This window comes from Gadus chalcogrammus, chromosome 11 (assembly GCF_026213295.1).
Source record: "Gadus chalcogrammus isolate NIFS_2021 chromosome 11, NIFS_Gcha_1.0, whole genome shotgun sequence".
NCBI classification, from domain to species: Eukaryota; Metazoa; Chordata; class Actinopteri; order Gadiformes; family Gadidae; genus Gadus; species Gadus chalcogrammus.
Genome location: NC_079422.1, coordinates 3,442,201 through 3,463,028, shown reverse-complemented (window position 1 = coordinate 3,463,028; position 20,828 = coordinate 3,442,201). Strand labels below are relative to the sequence as shown.

The window sequence follows — 20,828 nt, the reverse complement described above, 5'->3', positions numbered from 1 at the left end:
GGTGCAATGGAGCAGGTTGAGGCATGTTTTGATGCATCTGACACTGCGTGCATGATTTTACCTTGCTCTCCAGATCCTGATCCATTTTTGGCCACCAGACGTAGGATCTTGCAAGGCTTTTCATTCGAGACACCCCCGGATGAGTCTCATGATCTGTGAACGTCCAGGGGGAGGCACGATGACTCTAGCACCCCAGAAGATGCAGCCATCCTGCAACTCAGTTCTGTTTTGCGTTTGGCATAATGCCTTAGTTCCTCCTCCTACACCGTACTGGGTCATCCTTGTAGGAGGAACGTCTTAACTTGGGATAGCACTGGGTCCCTCTCTGTCCACTGCTTGACCTGAGTCGCTTTTATAGGTGATTCTGACAGTCTCTCCAATGAAAACACAGTCTCTGGAGGCAGAAATGTATCAGCGGGTGTGTCCGGTAAAGGCAGCCGGCTTAGTGCATCTGCGTTTGCATTATCCTTACCCGCTCTGTAGACAATAGTGTACTGGTAGGCTGACAGTGTGAGAGCCCAACGCTGTATCCTGGCTGATGCTAGCGGTGGAATGCATCGGATTTCACTGAACAGGCTCATTAGTGGTTTATGGTCTGTATAAATTGTGAATGCACAACCATAAATGTACTGATTAACAGCAAAAACAATGGCCAAACCCTCTTTGTCCAGCTGTGAATACCCCTTCTCGGCTGCCTTCAATTTACGTGAAGCGAAACCAATGGGCTTCTCTGAGCCGTCCTCCATTACATGTGAGAGCACAACCCCGACGCCATATGGTGAGGCGTCACATGAAAGGGTGATCTCCTTAGCTGGGTCATAGTGAACAAGCAGCGGCGCAGAGTGGAGGAGCTCTTTTACTTTCTTGAATGCTGCCTCTTGCTCTTCATGCCACTGCCACCTAGTGTCAATGTGCAGCAGCTTGTACAGTGGAGATAACACCTTTGAGAGGTCAGGCATGAACTTGCCATAATAATTCACCATGCCTAAAAATGACCTGAGTTCAGCAACGTTCTTAGGGCTGGGGGCCTCTTTCATAGCTCTCCCTTTGTCTGCCAGTGGGCAGAGCCGATCAGCTGTGATTTTGTGTCCCAGATAAGTCAAACTCTGCGCCAGGAACGAACATTTGCTGCGCTTTAATCGCAGCCCTGCATCCGAGAATCTCTTCAGCACCTGTTCTAAGTTTACCAGATGCTCCTCCTCTGTGGCCCCTGTGATCAAGATATCATCCAAGTACACTGCTACATGTGGAATCCCCTGCAGTAGAGTGTCCATTGTTCTCTGGAAAATGGCGTGGCTCGACGCCACTCCAAACACCAAGCGATTGTATTTGAATAACCCCTTGTGAGTGTTGATAGTGACATACTCTTTTGAATCTTCGTCGAGAAGGAGCTGCTGGTAAGCCTGGCTCCTTTCAAACTTTGTGAAAAGTTTACCCCCTGCCAGAGTTGCAAACAGGTCCTCCACCCGTGGCAATGGGTACTACTCCAGCTTAGAGACTTGATTTACTGTGAGCTTATAGTCCCCACATATCCTAGCCGTTTTTTCCTGCTTCAAAACCGGAACAATGGGGGCCGCCCACCTTGAAAATTGGATGGGCTCAATGTGTAAGCGTTCAAGCTCCTCCTCCACTTTGCCTTTCATGGCATACGGCACCGATCTGGGCTTGAAAAAACGTGGCGTGGCCTCAGGGTCAACATGGAGTCTTACTTTTACGCCCTTTAGTGTGCCCAGCTCATCCCTGAACACGTCCCTGTACCGCTGCAGGACGTCCTCTGTTGTGTGTGCATACTTAACTTCATGCCAGTTCAGTCGTATCTTGCGAAGCCAATCACGGCCCAAAAGAGTCACTGGGCCCTCTGCCTTTAGCGAGCACCAGCCTGGCCGTTGCCTTCTGTCCCTTTGCTGAAATGTCCACAAATAACACCCCTACATTTTGTATAGGCTGTCCCGTATAAGTCCTGAGTCTGAGCTTTGACGACCTGAGGGGAGGTAGATTAGTCCTCCTGTAGGTCTCCTCGCTGATGACCGACGCTGTGGCACCTGAATCAATCTCAAACTTGATGTCCTGCCCCTCTACCGTGACTGTGGCATAATAGGGTTCAGGCGGTTCCTCATCTGTCTCCACTCCAAACATGTTATAGGAACACTGAGCATCCTCTGCTTCTCCGTCAAGGTGGTGTGTGGCTGCCTGAGAATTTTGTGTTTTCCCCTGTCCTTTTGAGCTCCTGCATGTTTTAGCTAAATGTCCCTTTTTGTTACATGCATGGCAAACAGCATCTTTGAATTAGCAGTTATTTGCATAGTGTGCCCCTCCACACCGAAAACATTCCACCCGCCTTGCCGGTTTATCAGTCTCTCTCCTGACTTGGTGCAATGCCACTGCCTGCGGCACTCCGTTCCCTTTTTGGATATCTCTTGTATTATTAGCTGCCATTTCCATGCCATGGGAAATCTCTAGGGCTTTCTTAAAAGTCAATGGAGGGGTTTCCCCCAGCAGGCAGCGCTGTATGGCATCATTATTTATCCCGCACACCAATCTGTCACGGAGCATATCATCAAACACTGCCCCGAAGTCACAATGCTCCGAGAGCTGCCGTAACTCGGCTACAAAGTTGGCAACAGACTGACCTTGCTTCTGGAAAAAGCTGTGAAACTTAAACCGCTGGACTATCACAGACGGTCTTGGATTGTGGTGGTTCCCCACGAGCAGGACAAGTTCATCATACGGGATCTCCCCTGGTTTCCGCGGTGTGGCCAAGTTCCTTATCAGCTTGCAAGTCCTCGCTCCACACGCACTCAAGAGAATAGAGCGCTTTTTAGCCTCCTCTGTAATCCCATTACCAAGGAAAAAATGTCCCAACCTTTCCTCATACTCCTGCCAGTCTCCGTTTCCCTCCACAAATTCACTGATAGTCCCAAATATAGCCATTTGTACTCGAGGTCCCTCGTCACCGCTCATGTAGACGCCGCGCCAGCCGTCTATCTAGCCTCCGAGCACACCAACAAAAACAACGGGGCGCCACGTCTAAACATATCCCATCCTTGTCGCTAAAAATATCTGGTAACTTCTGCCCAATACAGGCGGGTGGCCGGCTTGTAAAGGAAGAATACTCGAGGCGTAGTGACCATTAATAACTTTATAGGTATGGCACATATCACAGCATACAACATACTGGTCATAATAGGAAGTCAAAATTCGAACTACGGAAGCCCCGAGGAGCCTATATTAATCCAAATAGGAATGCATTTATCTTGCAAAGCAAATTAACGTTACAACAAAGTGGTAGCCAGTTAACAGTGAACTCGCGTGTGTTATTATTCAGTAAACACGACATGGTGTCAGAAGTGCTGTTATACGGTACCAAGTAAGTAGACGATCCACCTGGAAGGAAATACAAAAAGGAGACCGGTGAGCGTCGCAGATAGGTGAAAGTGGAGACGAGCGTAGTGGGGAAGGAGCTAGCACAATGGTTAACACATACGGCGCTACGTTTAACAACAGCCACTGGAGCCCTTTGATTTTTCCAAACCACACGAGTGGCCAAAGTGGATACGCAGATTTGAGAGGTTCCGCCAACAAGTAACTTAACAGCAAGCTCCGATGACAACCAGGTGAATACTTTGATCTATTGTATGGGAGATGAAGCCGACAACTTGTTAAGAGGCTTGAAGCTAAGTGACGAAGACTTGCGCAGCTACACTAAAGTACAGGAAGGCTTTCAGTCGTTCTTCGTGGTGAAAAAGAACATTGTATTTGAGCGTGCACGATTCAACATGCGCAAGCAAGAAGAGAATGAGACTGTAGATGCATTCGTCACTGCCCTGTATGCCCTAGCCGAACACTGCAATTATGGAACGTTGCACGACGAGCTACTCAGGGATAGGATTTTGGTAGGGCTAGCGGATAAACGGCTCTCAGAACGTATGCAGATAGAAAAAAATCTAGACCTGGAAAAAGCCATTGATATGGTGAGGCAATCAGAGGCGGTCAAAAAACAGCAAAACACATTGAGGAGTGATACCAGGGGTTTAAAGCAGAGGGATGCATTCTCTGTTGATAGAGTTTTTCAAAACAGACGGCATGAAGGAAAAGAAAATCCTAAATTCAACAAAACCAAAAACAACAGTGCAATGCAGGCAACAGCCAGGGCAAGACCACAAAACGCTTTCAGTGCTATAAATGTGGAGGCAGTTCACACCCCAAGCATGAGTGTCCTGCCAATAGTGCCAAGTGCCATTCCTGTGGAAAAATGGGTCACTACCAGCGTGTGTGCCTTGCAGGTAAAGCTGTGCATGGAATTGAGGAGGAGGAAAGTGAGAGCTTCTTTCTCGGTTCGGTTTCATCTGATGCTGATCCATGGACTGTTGATATTGGCATAATGGACAAAGATGTCACTTTCAAACTTGACTCCGGGGCAGATGACACTGTCGTTGCAAAGACTGTTTTAAACAAAAAAAAAAGTTCTCCAGAAAGCAGAGAAACTCCTGTATGGTCCGGGACGAAACCCTCTGGATTAGGGGTGGGAATCGAGAACCGGTTCCTACTCAGAACCGGTTCCAACTAACCAATTCCATCGGAATCGTACGCCTCCAACGTTATCGATTCTTCTTAACGATTCCGCACCACGTTTTCCGGTTTACGCAAAAATTTTGCGACGACCCTGCGCGCGCCGACAACCTTCAAACAACAAGGCAGCATCGTGGAGAGTAGGAAGCGATCGCAAGTCTGGCTCCATTTCACCAAATGCAATGAAGATTCTGCCGTATGTAATCAGTGCAATGCTATCATTTAGTGTAAGGGTGCAAACACCAGCAACATGCTAAAGCATTTGTCTACCAAGCATGGAATTAAGGGGGTCATCCCTAGGTTCCCCGGGTCCTATGTTCCCCGGGTTCTATGTTCCCCGCTTGGGGAACATAGGACCCTTTTTTAAAAAAAAATAAAGGTCCTATGTTCCCTGTTTTTCCCAAAAAAGGGTCCTATGTTCCCCTGTAGCCATACATACCGGGGAGCATAGGACCCTTTTGGGGAAAAGCGGGGAATATAGGACCCTTTTCTCGGAAAAGGGTCCTATGCTCCCCGCAATCTATAAATCTGTAAAGATATTTAAACTTTGACGCGACATTCGCGTGATGACAGCCAATCGGCGTTCAACAGCCTGGCCACTGAGTGACATGTGTAACGTAACAGCCAATCAGCGTTCAACCGGCCAACTCAGTGTAGTTCAGTCCGGGCTGAACTGCAGCATGGAGGAGAAAGTGATTGTTGCCGTTTGCGACTCCCTCCCGGAGCTCTTTATATGATAGTATATAATATAATATAATTGTATAATAATATCACGGCCAAAAGCTCTGTACGCCTCCGGATGGCCGTAGCGCGGGGAGCTCTCGTAGGGATTGGGCTTCTCGGGGTTTGTTTACCGGCGTATGAATAGACTCAGGTTGGTTGGTTAAAATGGTTACTTTTGGTTCAGAAGACTGTAGAACTCTTTTTTTTGCCACTCAATTAACTACTCAGGAATCGGTAAGAGAATTGATAAGGAATTGGATCGATAGGCAGAATCGACAATGGCATTGATATTGATAAAAACTTATCAATTCCCACCCCTACTCTGGATGTGTCGGGATTCGTCAGACTGCAGCTGAGGAGAGGAACTAAACAGACAGCAGAGAAGGTGTATGTTGTCAAAAACCTGAGAACGCCCTTGCTCGGGAGGCCAGCCATTGTGGCCCTTGGTTTACTCATCCGTGTGGACAGCATAGAGATGGAGAACATCAAGGCATGCTATCCCAAACTCTGCAGTGATTTAGGTGAGATACAACAACCATACGCCATCAAGCTTAAACCCGGTGCTGTGCCATTTTCTGTGAAAACCCCCAGGAGAATTCCTATACCGTTGGTTGGCAAAGTCAAAGAAGAGCTCCAGCGCATGGAAAGCCTGGGCGTCATCAGCCGTGTCGAGGAGCCCACTGAGTGATGTGCCGGCATGGTGGTCGTGCCCAAGAAGGATAAGGAGTCTTGTGTGTGGATCTGACCGGCTTGAACGTGTATGTGTGTACATTCTACCGTCAGTAGACCAGAGCCTTGGAATGCTTGCTGGGGCGAAGTTTTTCAGCAAACTGGACGCCAACATGGGGTTTTGGCAGATTCCGCTGACATAGGAATCATCCAAGTACACCAAATAAGGTCTGAGTCAGCAGATCTGTTGTGTGGAGTCCCCCAAGGCTCCGTTTTGGGCCCTGTGTTATTTTTGCTGTATTTGATCCCCTTGGGAAAAATCATCCAGGGATTTCCTGATGTTTCTTACCACATGTTTGCTGATGATATCCAGCTTTACTGTTCCTTCAAGCCAACTGAGCTCCAGAGGCTAAGTTCCTTAGTTCAGTGCTTGGTGGAGATTAAACATTGGCTGAGTGATAACACCCTGCAGCTTAATGTGGACAAAACAGAAACACTGGTTATTGCCCCTGATGATTCCATTCCAGGGATTAGCCAGTACCTGGGTGACTTGGGCCAGTCTGTCAAACCGAGCCTAAGAAACCTGGGTGTTGTGTTTGACAAAGACATGTCATTAGTGCAGCACTGTAAACAGCTGACCAAAAATTGCTTTTTTCAACTGAGGAACATTTCGAAACTCAGGAAAATGGTTTCACAAAATGACTTGGAGCTGATCACTCATGCATTTGTGTCTTCGCGTTTAGACTATTGTAATAGTTTGTTTTCTTGTCTAAACAAAAAGGAGCTGTCTCGCCTGCAGTTAGTGCAAAACTCTGCAGCGAGAGTTCTGACTCGCACCAATAGGAGGACTCATATAACCCCTATTCTTAAAGCTCTTCATTGGCTGCCTGTTTCGTCCAGGATCAATTTTAAAATTTTGGTTTTAACGTTCAGAGCTTTGCATGGCCAGGCTCCGCCTTACATCAGTGATCTGATCCAGCCTTACACCCCAACTCGGGCTCTGAGGTCTGTGGATCAGAATCTGTTGACGTTGCCACACACTCGTTTCCGGACCAGAGGAGACAGATCTTTCCAGGCTGTTGCTCCCAGGCTCTGGAACGATCTTCCGCTCTCTCTGCGTTCGATGGAGTCTGTTGACTCCTTCAAAAAGCAACTAAAGACCTATTTGTTTGCTCATGCTTTTGCTTAGCTGACTTGGGGCTGCTATGTTTGTCACCTAGTTGTCTTGGCCTTTTAAACTTAAATTTGTATGTACTTCTTAACTGTGTATTGTTATTGTTTTTGTTTTAACTGTGAAGCGTTTTGTGACCCTGGTCTGTGAAAGGCGCTGTACAAATAAAGCTTACTTACTTACTTACTTACTTACATTCATTACACCCTTTGGGCGGTTCCATTTTAACCGCCTCCCCTTCGGTATTGCCTCAGCACCCGAACACTTCCAGCGCATGATGGCTGAGGTCATTGAGGGGCTAGAAGGGGTGGTTTGCCACATTGATGACCTACTGGTGTGGCGACGCAACCAGGAAAAGCATGATGCTCGACTCCATGGCGTGCTACAGAGACTGGAGAAAGCAGGCATCACCCTTAATGTGGACAAATGCGAACTCTCCACAAGTGAGGTAGTCTTCTTGGGTCACATCATCACATCCATGGGCATCCGCCCTGACCCAAGAAAAACAGATGCCATCATGGAGATGAAAGAGCCCACAAATGTTGGTGAGTTGAGGAGTTTTCTCGGAATGGTCAATCAGCTGGGAAAATTCATTCCACAGCTAGCAGAGACAGACAAACCACTCCGTGACCTCCTCTCTAAGAAAAACTGTTGGGTCTGGGACGTGGATCAGGCAACGGCGTTCACATCGCTGAAGAGAGCACTGTCTTCTCCTCCGGTCCTTGCTATGTATGACCCGAACAGAGACACCAAAGTGTCTGCCGATGCATCGTCATATGGGCTGGGTGGCGTTCTTCTTCAAAATTGGGAGGAGGAATGGAGGCCTGTGGCTTATGCATTGCGGTCGCTAACTCCAACTGAGCAACGGTATGCACAAGTGGAAAAGGAGGCTCTTGGCCTCACATGGGCCTGTGAACGGTTCAGGGATTTCCTCATAGGGAAACAGTTCTGCATGGAGACGGACCATAAACCCCTTCTCAGCCTACTTGGAGCACAAGCACTGGATCTGTTGCCGCCGAGAATCCAGCGCTTCAGGATGAGGCTGATACACTGTCACGCTCACCTGTGAAATCACGCATGTCTACAGAGGAACAGGGGCTGATGGAGAGCACATACATTTATGTAGACGCTGTCATAGAAGGACTACCTGTAAGCCCCATGTATGTGGAAAATCTGAAAGAGCAACTGAAAGTTGACAGTGTCTGCTCACGTGTCATGACCCTGTGCTCAGAGGGATGGCCAGCTCATGCGAAACAGGAACCTGTACTGAAAAACTACTGGCCAGAGCAAGCTATGCTCACAGTGAAAGACGGCTTATTGCTGAAAGACACAAGGCTCGTTATACCTGCTGCCATGAGGAATGACGTGTTAGCAAAACTCCATGAAGAACATCAGGGTGTGGAGAAGTGCAAAAGCCGTGCTCATCAGTCTGTTTGGTGGCAACAAAATGGTAAACAAAATGGTGCTCTTCTGCAGAGCATGCATACAAGAGTGACAGAATCACAAGGAGCCACTCATGCCATCAGAATGCCCAGGAAGACCATGGCAAAAGTTGGGGGCGGACCTGTTCCTCCTGGGGAGAAAAACGTACCTGCTTGTGGTTGATTACTTCTCCAGGTATGTTGAGATTGCACAGTTATCGCACACCAGGTCCATCGATGTCATTGTCCATCTCAAGTCGATTTTTGCCAGGCATGGTATTCCTGAGGTCCTGATGTCTGACACAATGGCGGAGCCAAAGGGGTGGCTGGGGTGGCACTGGACACCCCTGAAATCTGATTGGCCACCCTAAAATTGAATTTGCTACCTGCGGTGCCTTTTTCAAATCGACGAGGAAGAGAGAATATTTCCCTCAGCTCACGAGTCATATGAGAGACTGACTGCGGCGATTGTCGAAAGCACCATATTGAAGTAAGTTTTAAGGTTTAGCATCGGGTTTGGGTTTCCTGAACAACTTTTACGAAAGTTGACTCGCTGTGTAGATGCATATTGGAAAATTGGCTCCATAACAGACAGTTAATCAGATAGATCGGTTCCCCACTTAGCCTTTCGTAAGTTACAATGGTTAGTGTTTTTAGCTAATGAGGGGTAACTAGTACAGATGTCAGTGGAGGACAATTCCGGTATTTTCAATATTGAGCCCACTTTCTGGTTTGTGTCCAGGATGAAATAGAGTGGTTGACACCAAATTTTGACTAGTGGTCCTGTTTCGGGTATTTGGCTCATTTCGAATCGCCCCTGCCTGCTTCACAATGGCTTGCTATAGGCATTGACAAACCCTAAACGTTAGTTTTCAGAAATGTGCAACTCACCGAGTGGTTAGTGGTGTTCGTTGATGTTCTAAATCAAGTATCGTAGCGAAATACAGTTTCTGTTGGGTTTTATTTGGCATTTTGTAAATCCATTGATTTCGGTTGGAAGACTCATTACTCTTTGACCAGAAACGGAAAGGGGGGCTGGTTGTAGTCTTTTCGCTCGGTTCTCCGTCTCAACAATAGGGCTGGAACGGAGCGAAAAGACTACTACCAGCCTCCCTCTCCATTTCGGGAAAACCAGAAAGGGGGCTCAATGTTCAAAATACCGCAATTGTTCTCAGTTAGATTTTCGTACATTTTCAAATCGAAAAAGTTATTATCAATCTTTTAACGTTACTCCAAATATTAACACAATTTGCAGATCTGTTTGCTATAGTAAAGTTGTAATAAATTATAGCTACTTACTGCAGAGTAGGGCTAGCCATTATATAATTAGTTAATTAGGCTGGTAGTTGATTTTAAGGGACAGTTAAGATGATGGAGATTTGTAATTAAGATTGAGATTGGACTAAAATGTTGGTAACTGGATGCTAACCCTACTTCTTACTTTTGCATTCCCTTTCTTTTCATACCTGAAAAGAAAGGGAAATATATCAGACTTCTTTTTAAAGAAGAATAAACAGGCAGCCCAGGTAGGAATAGACCCCAGCCCTTGCATCACCACCGGACCCCAGAGCAGCTCCCTACCTGAGGCTTGTCAGAGTCAGTGTGGCCAGACTTCACAAGGACCCAGTCTACCACCACCAGGTCAGAGTATCTACCAGGCAGTCAGTCACATGCCCAGTTCATAATTTAAGTTTAGCTTCAGCTTTTTACAATACATTATTTTGTCAGATTAAGCCTCACTTGTTGGGCTCCTTACTGACAAAATGTTGGTTGTTGATTCATGTGTGTTCTTGTTTTGATGGCTGTGGCATTTTTATTGTGATTATACACTAATGGTTCTTGTGTTGTCTTAATTTAATAGATATTTTCAAAGGATGACACAGAGACCTCTGGCTCTGAGCAAGACAGTGAGCCAGAGTTGCCAGGAGATTTCATCAAGCCCCTCCCAACTGCATCAAGCACCAGATACGCTGTTCCAAAAGGACCCAATGGTAGCCCTATATTTTAAATGTACACATTTTAGTTAGCAGCTGTAACCATCCATTTCCATAGAGATATGACACATTATTTAACGTGTATTCCAGAGACTTCAAGATCCAGAGAAGAGGGTCCTGTACAGCCGTGTTTGAAAACATTTCCCAGAACTCAGCATGGTACTTGGAAAAGAGCTTTTAACAGCTCCTGGTATAAGGACAATTCATGGCTTGAATATTTTGTAAGTCAAGATTCGACTTATTGTTTCGCCTGCAGGCATTTTTCTCTGCCCAATACACCTGAATCTGCCTTCACATCCCAATCAGGCTTTTGTAACTGGAAAAAGGCGCTATATAAAGATTCTGGGTTTAAGCTCCATTCGAAGGCAGAGAATCATATGAATGCTATGTATGCTTGGAATCAGCATAAAAAGGCCATTGACAGCAACTCATCAATGTTAGATGACATAAATGTGGACCGGAAAAAGAAAGTGGAGGAAAACTGTACTTACATTAAAACAATTGCAGATGTGCTCCTATTAACTGCCACTCAAAATATAGCGCAGAGAGGTCATCGAGAGTCTGATGACTCTCACAACAGGGGTACATTTTTGACAATTTTAGAAGAAATAGCAAAGCATGACTCTGTCATAGAGAAAATAATGAAAGCTTGTGGCAATGCTAAGTACACAAGCCACCAAATCCAGAACGAAATTCTGGAGGGCTTAGCTGAGATGGTACGAAGTGAAATAATAAGAGAAGTAAAAGAAGGTGAAGTTTTTAGTGTAATTGCAGATGGAACCAAAGATTTAAAGAAAAAATAACAAATGTCTGTAGTTGTGAGGTACTATTACAACGGGGCCATCCACGAAAACTTTTTACACTTTCAGTCAGCTGAAAGCTTAGATCCAGCAGGTCTCACAAAAATGATAATTGATTGCCTTGAAAAACATGGTCTTGACTACAAAAATAATCTTGTGGGGCAAGGCTATGACGGTGCATCTGTCATGAGCAGAAAGCATTCTGGTGTGTCTGCTCGGATTAAAAACAGTGCAAGATTTGCATTTTATGTGCAGTCACAGTGTAATGCACATTGTTTGAATTTGGTTATTTTCGATGCTGTAAAATCAGTGCCTGAGGCAGTTAACTTTTTTGCCCTCATGCAGAAGCTTTATAACTTTGTATCTGGCTCGTACGTTCATCTCAAGTGGCTTGCAGTTCAGAAAGAGCTGTATCCACGGCAGCAGCCCAGGGAACTACAGAGACTTACGGATGTAAGGTGGGCATGCAGATACATGGCATGCCGTAATCTGGGGGACAGGCTTCCAGCAGTTCTGAGACTGCTACAGGATATCGCACTTGAAAATAGTGGTGATAGATCAGTGGAGGCAAAGGGCCTTCTCTCTCAGATAGATTTACACTTCATAGGGCTTTTGGTTACCTTTTGTAAAGTGCTTGGTGATGCCAAATGTCTTTCTGACATGCTCCAATCCAGCTCTCTTGACCTAGCAAGGGCTGTGCATCTAGTAGGTCCCCTTACAGACACATTACAGGACTACAGAAGTGAGGGTTCCTTTGGGGAACTATGGAAAGAGGTTGAAGAGATTGCAGAGCACTGCAAAAATAAGTGTACAGACAATGTGTAAAAGACAGTCTAAAACAAGCTCAACATTTCATGACTCTTTGATGATGAGCACTGTAGGACAGAGAAATTGTGACCAAAGTGATGGTGAGAGCTTCCAAAGAGCTATCTTTTATCAGGTGCTTGGCTGTCTCACAGCCGAGCTGCAGAGGCGTTTTTCAAATAAGAATTGCGAGATAATGCAAGGGGTCCAGTCTCTCAACCCAAAGAGTACAACATTCTTGAATGAGGAGCCTCTGTTAGCCTTTGCTCAGACCTCTGAGTCTGATTTAGAGGACCTCAAACATGAGGTTAATCAAACCAAGCGGCTTCTTGATAATAGAGAGAAAAGTGGAATGGACGGACCGTCTACTCTCCTTGACTTTGTTGTGTTTCTAGAACCTTATAAAGAAGTCTTCCATGAGCTTTTTCGACTTTGTAAGATTTCTGTTGTTACACCAGTCAGCAGTGCTTCTTGCGAGAGCAGATTCTCCGCTTTAAAACTGATTAAAACCCACCTTAGGACAACAATGGCTGATGACAGGTTAAGTCACCTTGGAATTCTCAGTGTTGAGTCAAAGAGGGCACGCTCAACATGGATGAGTTTGTGAAACATTTTGCCAGTTCTCACCAGAACCGCAGAATTATGCTATATTAAATCTACCTAGGATCATTTGGCACTTTGGCGGTCCCTCTGTTCATGATTAAAACCTGCACTTTGTACTCTTGGTAATATTTGTATATAATATTTGTCTGTGTAATATTGGTGGGCACCACAATTATTTTATTTTTCAAGTCCATTTCTGCTTGATAATATTTTGTGCAGGCATATCTTGTGTTTTCAGTCAGACCGAAAAAAATTGATTGTTTGACACGGGAGGGAAATCAGAGAGGTCTGTACAAGTTGGTCATACCTGTATGTTTTCAGTGTTTTTTTGTACATTTACTTTCATAAATAAACATGCAAAGTATGTCACAAACAAATGCTATCTTATCTCCTTTGTTGCTTTATTTTCTGAAAATATATTTTGGGATGTTCAACACTGATTGTGTGTGTGTGTGTGTGTGTGTGTGTGTGTGTGTGTGTGTGTGTGTGTGTGTGTGTGTGTGTGTGTGTGTGTGTGTGTGTGTGTGTGTGTGAGAGAGAGAGAAATTGAGCTGCAGAGACACTGGCTATGTTAAAGAAATCTAGTGAAGTAACCCTAGTGGACCACACTATCTGCCACATTGTAGAACTCGCGGTTCTACCTCTAATCAGCAATCATAGGATTCATTCATGCTCCTTAGATGCCATGTTAGGGTTACACACACATTTTCAGTCATGGCCCCTGAAGTAGCCATGGCCACCCCCTGTATAAAACGCTAGTTCCGCCACTGGTCTGACAACGGGATTTTGCTGACTTTGCAGCCTCGTATGGATTCAGACACGTCACCAGCAGCCCAAGGTTTCCGCAGAGTAATGGTGAAGCGGAACGGGCAGTACAGACTGTCAAAAATCTGCTGAAGAAGGCAGCAGACCCCTACCTGGCTCTACTCGCCTATACAGCCACGCCCCTTCAGAGTGGATACAGTCCAGCTCAACTCCTTATGGGTAGGCGTCTTCACACCACAGTGCCAATTCTTCCCGCTCAGCTAGACCCTGCACTGCCTGATGGTGTAGCTTTCGCTAGGGAGGAAAGAGAGAAGAGGAGGTCAGACGCTGAAAACTACAACAGGCGTCACCGTGTCAAAGCTCTCAGTGCTCTGACGGCTGGAGAACGGGTAAGGGTAACTGACACAAAGACATCAGGAACTGTGCTTCATAACCATTCCACTCCAAGGTCCTACTTGGTGGATCTACCCCAGGCGGTGCTGAGACGCAACCGCAGTCACCTGATACCTCTTCATACACCTACAAAAGACAGAGGTTTTCCAACACAGCAAATACCAGAGACAACTCCTGAGCAGGTTCCTTTGATACCTGCTGTGACAACGCATGTTTCACCTACAGAGACTCCCACTCTCCGAACCAGGTCTGGGAGAGCTATAGTTGCACCTGGTAGACTTAACATGTGATCTAGGAAAAAAAAAAAAAAGAAGGAAATACTGTGTTACTGTGTACTGTTCGTGTTCTAGCTTTGTACACTGGGGAGCGTTTCGAATTTAACAGTATTTATTTTGTTGTTCTGCCTTTATTTACTTTGTTCTTCCTTACAGGGTTCAGATAGGGACAGACCTTTCAACAAAGAGGCAGAATAGTCCTCTAAGGTCTGATGAGACAAAGGCAGTCTACCCTTTGTTCTCTAGAAAGGGGAGATGTGGTATTATTGCACTTTAGTTCATAATAATAATAACGTGATAGGAACCTATGTGTTGGGGGAAGGTTTAGCCGGATGCACGGGAAGTGTTGATCACGTAATACGGGGGATGCTGCTATTCATTCAATAAAGTGGTAGCCAGTTACCAGTGTACTCGTGTGTTTTATTATTCAGTAAACACGACAACCTCAGGGAGCTTTTGCATATTTTTTGCAACATGCACGAGTTTGAAGCGTAGACAGCATGACAAAAACATAAATAAAACATAAGATCTCCCCCAACCAATTACCTTTTTATTAAAGGTGCTTAATAAATACATTTGTTTTAGCCTTTTACAGATCCATACAATGATAGGGCGTTTAGTACGGTACTTCCCCGTTGCTTCTTTACCCATAAAAAACTACAGTCAGTGTTAAATTGTGCTGATTTACCATTGAGCATTTCCTACTAGGCTACTGTGTAAAACGCTGTTTAGATTGAATGTTAGTATCAAGAAAAGAAAGACCCACCGGTGGGGGGAGATCTTATGTTTTATTTGTGTTTTTGTTATGATGCAAAAGTGCATGTTGCAGAAAATGTGCAACAGCGCCCCCTGGGGCACACTTTTCGGTGGGCGCAGAATTCGGTGTATCACCGGCCTTCCACTGCCTTAACATATATGGGAACTGGCCCTGACAGACACAGGGGTTGTGTCTGGGTATTATACTGTCATGGGCCCTAAGAATAGGCTAGTCAACCTGAGGTTGGGTCATGGTCGCTGTCATTGAGTCTGCCATGTTATTGTGCAACATGCAAATGCTGGTAACTTACTCAGCCTACCCTGTCTCAGGCACGTGGTTGAAAAACTAATTTCCACAAGATACATTGACGGGTTTATCCAAAGCATACATATATCAAGTGCACTCAATTCATATCAGCATTGCAGGCCGCAATGGGAATATAACCCTGCGTTACCCCTGTGTGTAAAGCCATGTTCTACCAGTTGAGCTAGGCACATTGGTGTTGATTAGGTAGTAATGTTTTGCATATGAACCCTGACCCTGGTACAAACTTGGTGATTCAGTTTCAGCCTTGAGACGTCCCTGCTACAGAGCAGAGCACTTGGTCTTACGTCGGTGACATACTCAGCGATGTCACCGGCATACACGCTATCGACAGGATGGCTCAAGGATAGAGCTTCGATAGGTTAGACTCCCATGTACCAACAGGGAGATTGATGTGCAAAAGAGCCAACGGTTTGATCACGTCAGTCACCGGCATCCCTCTGTAGCCAAGGGAGACTGGACACTTTTCAAACTCCAGGATCTTCAGCTCATCCTAGTTTTGGTCAGTCAGGGCCATAACAGCATCGCTATTAGCAAATGAACAGCAGGGAGCCTTATTTGCACACAGAGACACCCCAATATCTATTCTCATTATATCCAAAGAAAGACATTAGAGTAGTACCCTTTTGTTATGGCTTTATTTGGGTGCAAGTATTTTATTCTTGATCACATGAGGGGAAACATTAAAATGTTGCCATAGCAACCAGTTTTGTGCTGTCAAGAGCAGGATGAGATGTAGCTCATGTCCTCATTTGATGATATTGTGTGAAACTCCCAGCACGCAGAAGGCCAAGCAGTACATGCAAATGTACAGACAGACCTTCAAAATACCTGCATTACTGTGACATTAAGCCTTATATAACTGAACACTCTGATCATATATTAAGTTGATTGGACACCAAAAGCAGAAGGGGCCCAATTCAGACAGAGGGATAATGACGTGGCAACAATCAATCAACTGCTGCCTCAAATAAAAACAAAGTGCTTGCATTAAACTAAAGTCCACAGGGGTTCGAAAGGTTTAGGGGGAATTTAGCCAACGTAGATCCAGGGGGTACCAACAGCGGGTTTGGCAATACAGCCTGCTGTGCTGCTCAGAACAGGCTCTACCTCCAGTAGAGCATTTAGCGGTTGGTCCCACAACAACCACGTTTCCAACTGTCTTCATTTGATTACAAAGTAAAGTATAATACAAGCTTATGGATCAATCTTTCAGTAAAAATGAAAAGTCCAAGACATGCTATAAACTTGTGGCAAAAATAATAAATGAAGAGCAAGATTTAGGAAAACCAAAGAAACTAACTTTATTAAGAGATATGGAGGTAAACAACCCAACCGGTGTGGCCTGAATCCTCACTCCGCCAAAGTTTCCTTTGTAAACACTGGAGAGAGAATGCCATCGAACAGCCGTTTCAGATTCAGCGTCCTCCGCCGTTGTTTATTGGTAGGTTCTCCACCTTTGAGGGCTCCTGTTCCGTCTGTTCTGGGCAGTGTTGTTTATCAAGTGTCTGGGACCAGTCTCCCAGCAGTGTTATCGCTGGAACACTAGTGCTGTTTTCGTCTGAAAGAGCATCCTACAGGAGAGAGATGGGATTAAACTGGAGAACACCTACATATAGATGAAGGCGTATGCATTAAACTACTGGAGCAGCATAGTGCTCTCAATTAAATGAAGTGCCTAATCCCATAATACAGAGAATTGGAGAATAAGTTTACATTAAGATTATATTCATTTTGACCAGAATTAGCTGAGCAGAACACAGTTGGCTATGAAGGGTTACTGCAGGGTTCAGAGGAGGCAAGGGTGTATTGTAGCATGATACAAAACCAGCCCTTGATCTCATACACACCCTTCTGTGTTCATGTGTGGCCATAATTCAGTGTTTCCCCTATATGCACCTAGCAGCGGCGGTACGCTCCGTCTTAACCCTTTAAAAAATGAATGCATTATTTTGCGCTACAGACGCTTCATATACAGGTCCATTCACACACCTGAGTAAAGCATATAAACGGAGAGGAGAGCTCCGTCTTCTCTTTGGAAACAAATATTATTTTGCGCCAAGGACGCTTCTTATCCAGGTCAATTCACACCTGTGAGTAAAGCATATTAACGGAGTGTAACTTCCGTAAAGTTGGAGATAAATTGGCAGATTCTGAGTTTGAGGTTCAATAAATTATCAGTGAAACATCATTGGACACAATTGACACCTAGCTAAATGTAGTAACCTAGAAAACCAGCTACAACATTGTTTTCATCCAAACGAGTCGTCTTTAACGAACGGTGAATTGCATTGGCTTACAGACAGTCTGCAAAGTGCAAAACTGAAAAAGACCACAATGGTAAAATTTCAATGGCGTGACCAATTTAAGATTTAATGGTCCTACTAAAACATTTTGTTTTGTAAAATATATCTCTACTTTTGAGGATTTTTTAATTTAGCACTAATTTCAATAGTGTTGCTATTATTGACTAGAGCCCCACAACTTGTTGCAAAGAGGCATGGCCTCTTTATGGTTCTTCTACTACATCCTTTAGTTTTGAAAAATCTTATTTTTGAGGATTTTTATTTCGGAACAATTTCCATAGCGTTGCCATTATTGACTCTAGAGCCAAAAAATGTTTTCGATAGGCATGGGATCTTTATGGTTTTACTGCAACCATTAGTTTTGAAAAAAAGAAAAAAAATATCTACTTATTTTTAAAGGGACACTATAAAAATTACTCCCATCTAGTGGTACAATTGTATATTGCATTCAAACTAATAGTGCTAGCTTGTTCAAAGAATACGGTGGGCAGTATGTGCGTTCACAGTTGCTAGGGAAACCACCTAGCGTCGCAGCCCGTTGCAGCCAGTGTGAACGGCCCAGTTTTAGAACGTCGCAGCCTGTCTCGTCGCAAGGAGTCGCGAGTTGCAAGCCGTTGCAAGGTGAATCTTTGGTCTGAACTGGGCTTAAAGCTTATATGTTGTCAGGGGTGTTTTTGATTATTGTGGAGGCTGTTCTCTAGGTTTATAAACAGTGCCAGGCCTACTTAATGTTTTTTTGGAGGTTCATAAACTGTTGATGTGAATAAACTATTTATGACATAGCAGAGGTGGTTAAACTGCATTTATTTGCGTTTAGCATCCACGACAGCCCTCCCCCTTTTTTTGCGTTAAAATATTTCACAGAAGGCAGTGCCCCCCCGCTGGCGACCCATGCCCCTCCAGTAGATCTGCTCTGGAGCCGACTCTGATGTGCCAAGAAGCTGTGTCATGATGACATCCAATACTACCCCATCGAGTCTTTCGAGTGAAGAGGTTCGTTATTTCAAAGAAATTTCAAAGTGCATTGAATCATTAGTGTAAGCTAATGATGTATGAGTAATTATTCCTCGAGCAAGATAGGGAATTATTTCGGTCAACATTCACGCTGGCTCAGAGTGAAAACGCGTTTGCATTTCCTGTACCACGTAGTGCTTTTTGTCCGTCTCGGCAGTTCATAGACCGGAAGAACATGGAAGCCTCCATGAAGCTTACCCGTCCTATGTAACTACATATTAATTATTCTTCGCTCAGGAGGATAAGTGAGATTTTTGGCAGAGATAATTTTACACCAATGACGACTTATTTATGAATGAATACGTTGATTTGAGGTAATAAATGACTTAAAATATTACAGTGTCCCATTAAGGAATTTATTTTTAGCAAAATTGTCAATAAAAAAAAATTAGCAACACTTTCAGTAGCGTCGCCATTATTGACTCTAGATCCCCAAAACTTGTTCAATAGAGACATGGCCTCTTTATGTTCCTTATTGGTTGGAGGCCGAGACCTTTTAGATTGTTGTAGTATTTGTGTTATGTGATTTTAGTGTATAGGGTGGATTTTGATACAGTATATTTTTTGTTAAATATATGTAAATAATTGTTTTAAAGATTAAACTTGCATTATGTTCAATCTCTCCATATATCCCCTGCTCATTACTGTGTACAAATGTACTGCATGTACACCCTTCTGGTGCTGGCAGACACATGGAAACCTCCCGGCAGGGTGCGCTTTGTGAGCACACCAAAGAATTTGTGAGGAGGAAGAAAAATGTCACCTCCGCTACTGCAACTCCATCCTAGGGGAAACACTGTACTTCCATGCAATATATGAGGCCAAAGACCGCAACCATTTATTATGTGGATGCATGTTAGTATTTTTTTGAAAACAATTTTGGAATCTGAAAACAACTTGATCTATCCGTATTTCACACATCTTAAAAACAATACACGTGTTGCATGTCCTTGCAGTTCATCTTTCAGAAAGGCTTAGAGATCACCCATTTCTCAGTCAACCACAAAAGTCAATGTATGCCTTTTTTGACACCCCTTTCAATACAGACAAATGAAAGAGCAACACAAAGGCAAGATATTGCATTGTTATATGCTATCATCACTGTAGAACATAAACAACGTCAACCATTGCACATCGATATGATAATCGATTTAGGCCGGCCCAAGTCTATGTTTAGTTCCAAATTGTATTTAAAAATGATTTCCTGAACTGATGGGTGCAGGTGTTTACCTTCTGTGAGGCGAGCCTTCCCTCCTGTAGGCTGGCAGAGGACTGTGGAGCAGCCGACACAGAGCACGACTGTCTGCGCAGCGCTAAAAACGGTGGTGATTTTGTAGCAGCCTGCAAATAAATAATAATTCAAACATTGGTATCAAAACACTGAAAGCAAACTGGTCTGTTGAACGCCACACTACGTCCATGTGTATCGACCGATTGGCCATTATGCTGCACTCAGCACGTTAAGACCATTTGGAGCAAGCATTTGGAAAGGTTGCAGATCTGAACTGGTTTGGTCTCAACAGGTGGTCTAGTAAGGTACTATGAATCCTGTGGGTCTCAGGTCATCACGGTAAGCTCACTAGTTTGTCATAGTTGACGATCACCAATTAATCAATGATCGGGTAAAATAAAAGTCGAAACTGATATAACGATTACACTATAACCAACATATTTCCCAGCGTTACCTGGGCATTTTACATCCATAAAGTATGAATTTGGACTTTGTACAAGACGCTTCTTCTTGTGCGTCCTCTTCTGCTCCTCGGGGGTCGGGTGCAGCAGGTCCCTGGCGAGCTGTAAACCAAACCTCAGCTCAGCACCACATCACATCACAAAGGCCATATTTAATATACATTACAGGAGAGGATTATCAACATTAACTAATACTATCGAAAAACTCATGCATCAATAATGAAAGATCGCCGTATGACGTTGACTCTTTGTTGTACATGTGCTTCGCCATTATGATTGCAGTATGTCCAGCCGACGTGGAGCTAAATACTCAAACAGCATGAACGTGTTAAAGTCGACATGAACATTAACTCGTTTTAAATAGTAGTTAACCGTGTCCTCACTTGGACCTAAAGCGTACGATCTAAGGTGTATAAAAAGGCGCACTTACTGGCATATTGTCGGGTTAGGAAATGACTGTACGGAAAGACAAGACTCAGGAGCATGCGGTGGTAATTTACCGGAAGCTGTTCTAAATCTCTAGAAGGACCCGGAAATAAAAACCCGAG

At 44.5% G+C, this 20,828-nt stretch overlaps 2 protein-coding genes and 1 non-coding gene across 3 annotated transcripts in view; 1 reads left to right on the top strand and 2 right to left on the bottom strand.

Moving 5' to 3' along the window:
- Positions 1-20,828, top strand: part of LOC130391633 (small conductance calcium-activated potassium channel protein 3-like) — a 109,127-nt gene that overhangs the window by 21,383 nt on the left and 66,916 nt on the right. The window lies entirely within an intron of this gene.
- LOC130392212 (40S ribosomal protein S27-like) lies at positions 15,866-20,822 on the bottom strand. The gene is made up of 4 exons (XM_056602672.1): positions 20,711-20,822; positions 20,274-20,382; positions 19,819-19,929; positions 15,866-16,842 (listed from the first exon to the last, which is right to left on the bottom strand). Exons 1-4 carry the CDS (start codon positions 20,714-20,716, stop codon positions 16,814-16,816), a joined length of 255 nt encoding a protein of 84 aa, XP_056458647.1. The 5' UTR covers positions 20,717-20,822; the 3' UTR covers positions 15,866-16,813.
- LOC130392663 (small nucleolar RNA SNORA13) lies at positions 19,531-19,660 on the bottom strand. The gene has a single exon (XR_008897049.1). It is a non-coding gene; the product is annotated as a small nucleolar RNA SNORA13 (small nucleolar RNA).

Coding starts and splice junctions, on each gene's coding strand:
- LOC130392212 (XM_056602672.1), bottom strand. Junction 19,930..20,273: donor TATGGATGTAAAATGCCCAG/GTAACGCTGGGA, acceptor ATTTATTTGCAG/GCTGCTACAAAATCACCACC. Junction 16,843..19,818: donor GAAGGCTCGCCTCACAGAAG/GTAAACACCTGC, acceptor TCTCTCCTGTAG/GATGCTCTTTCAGACGAAAA.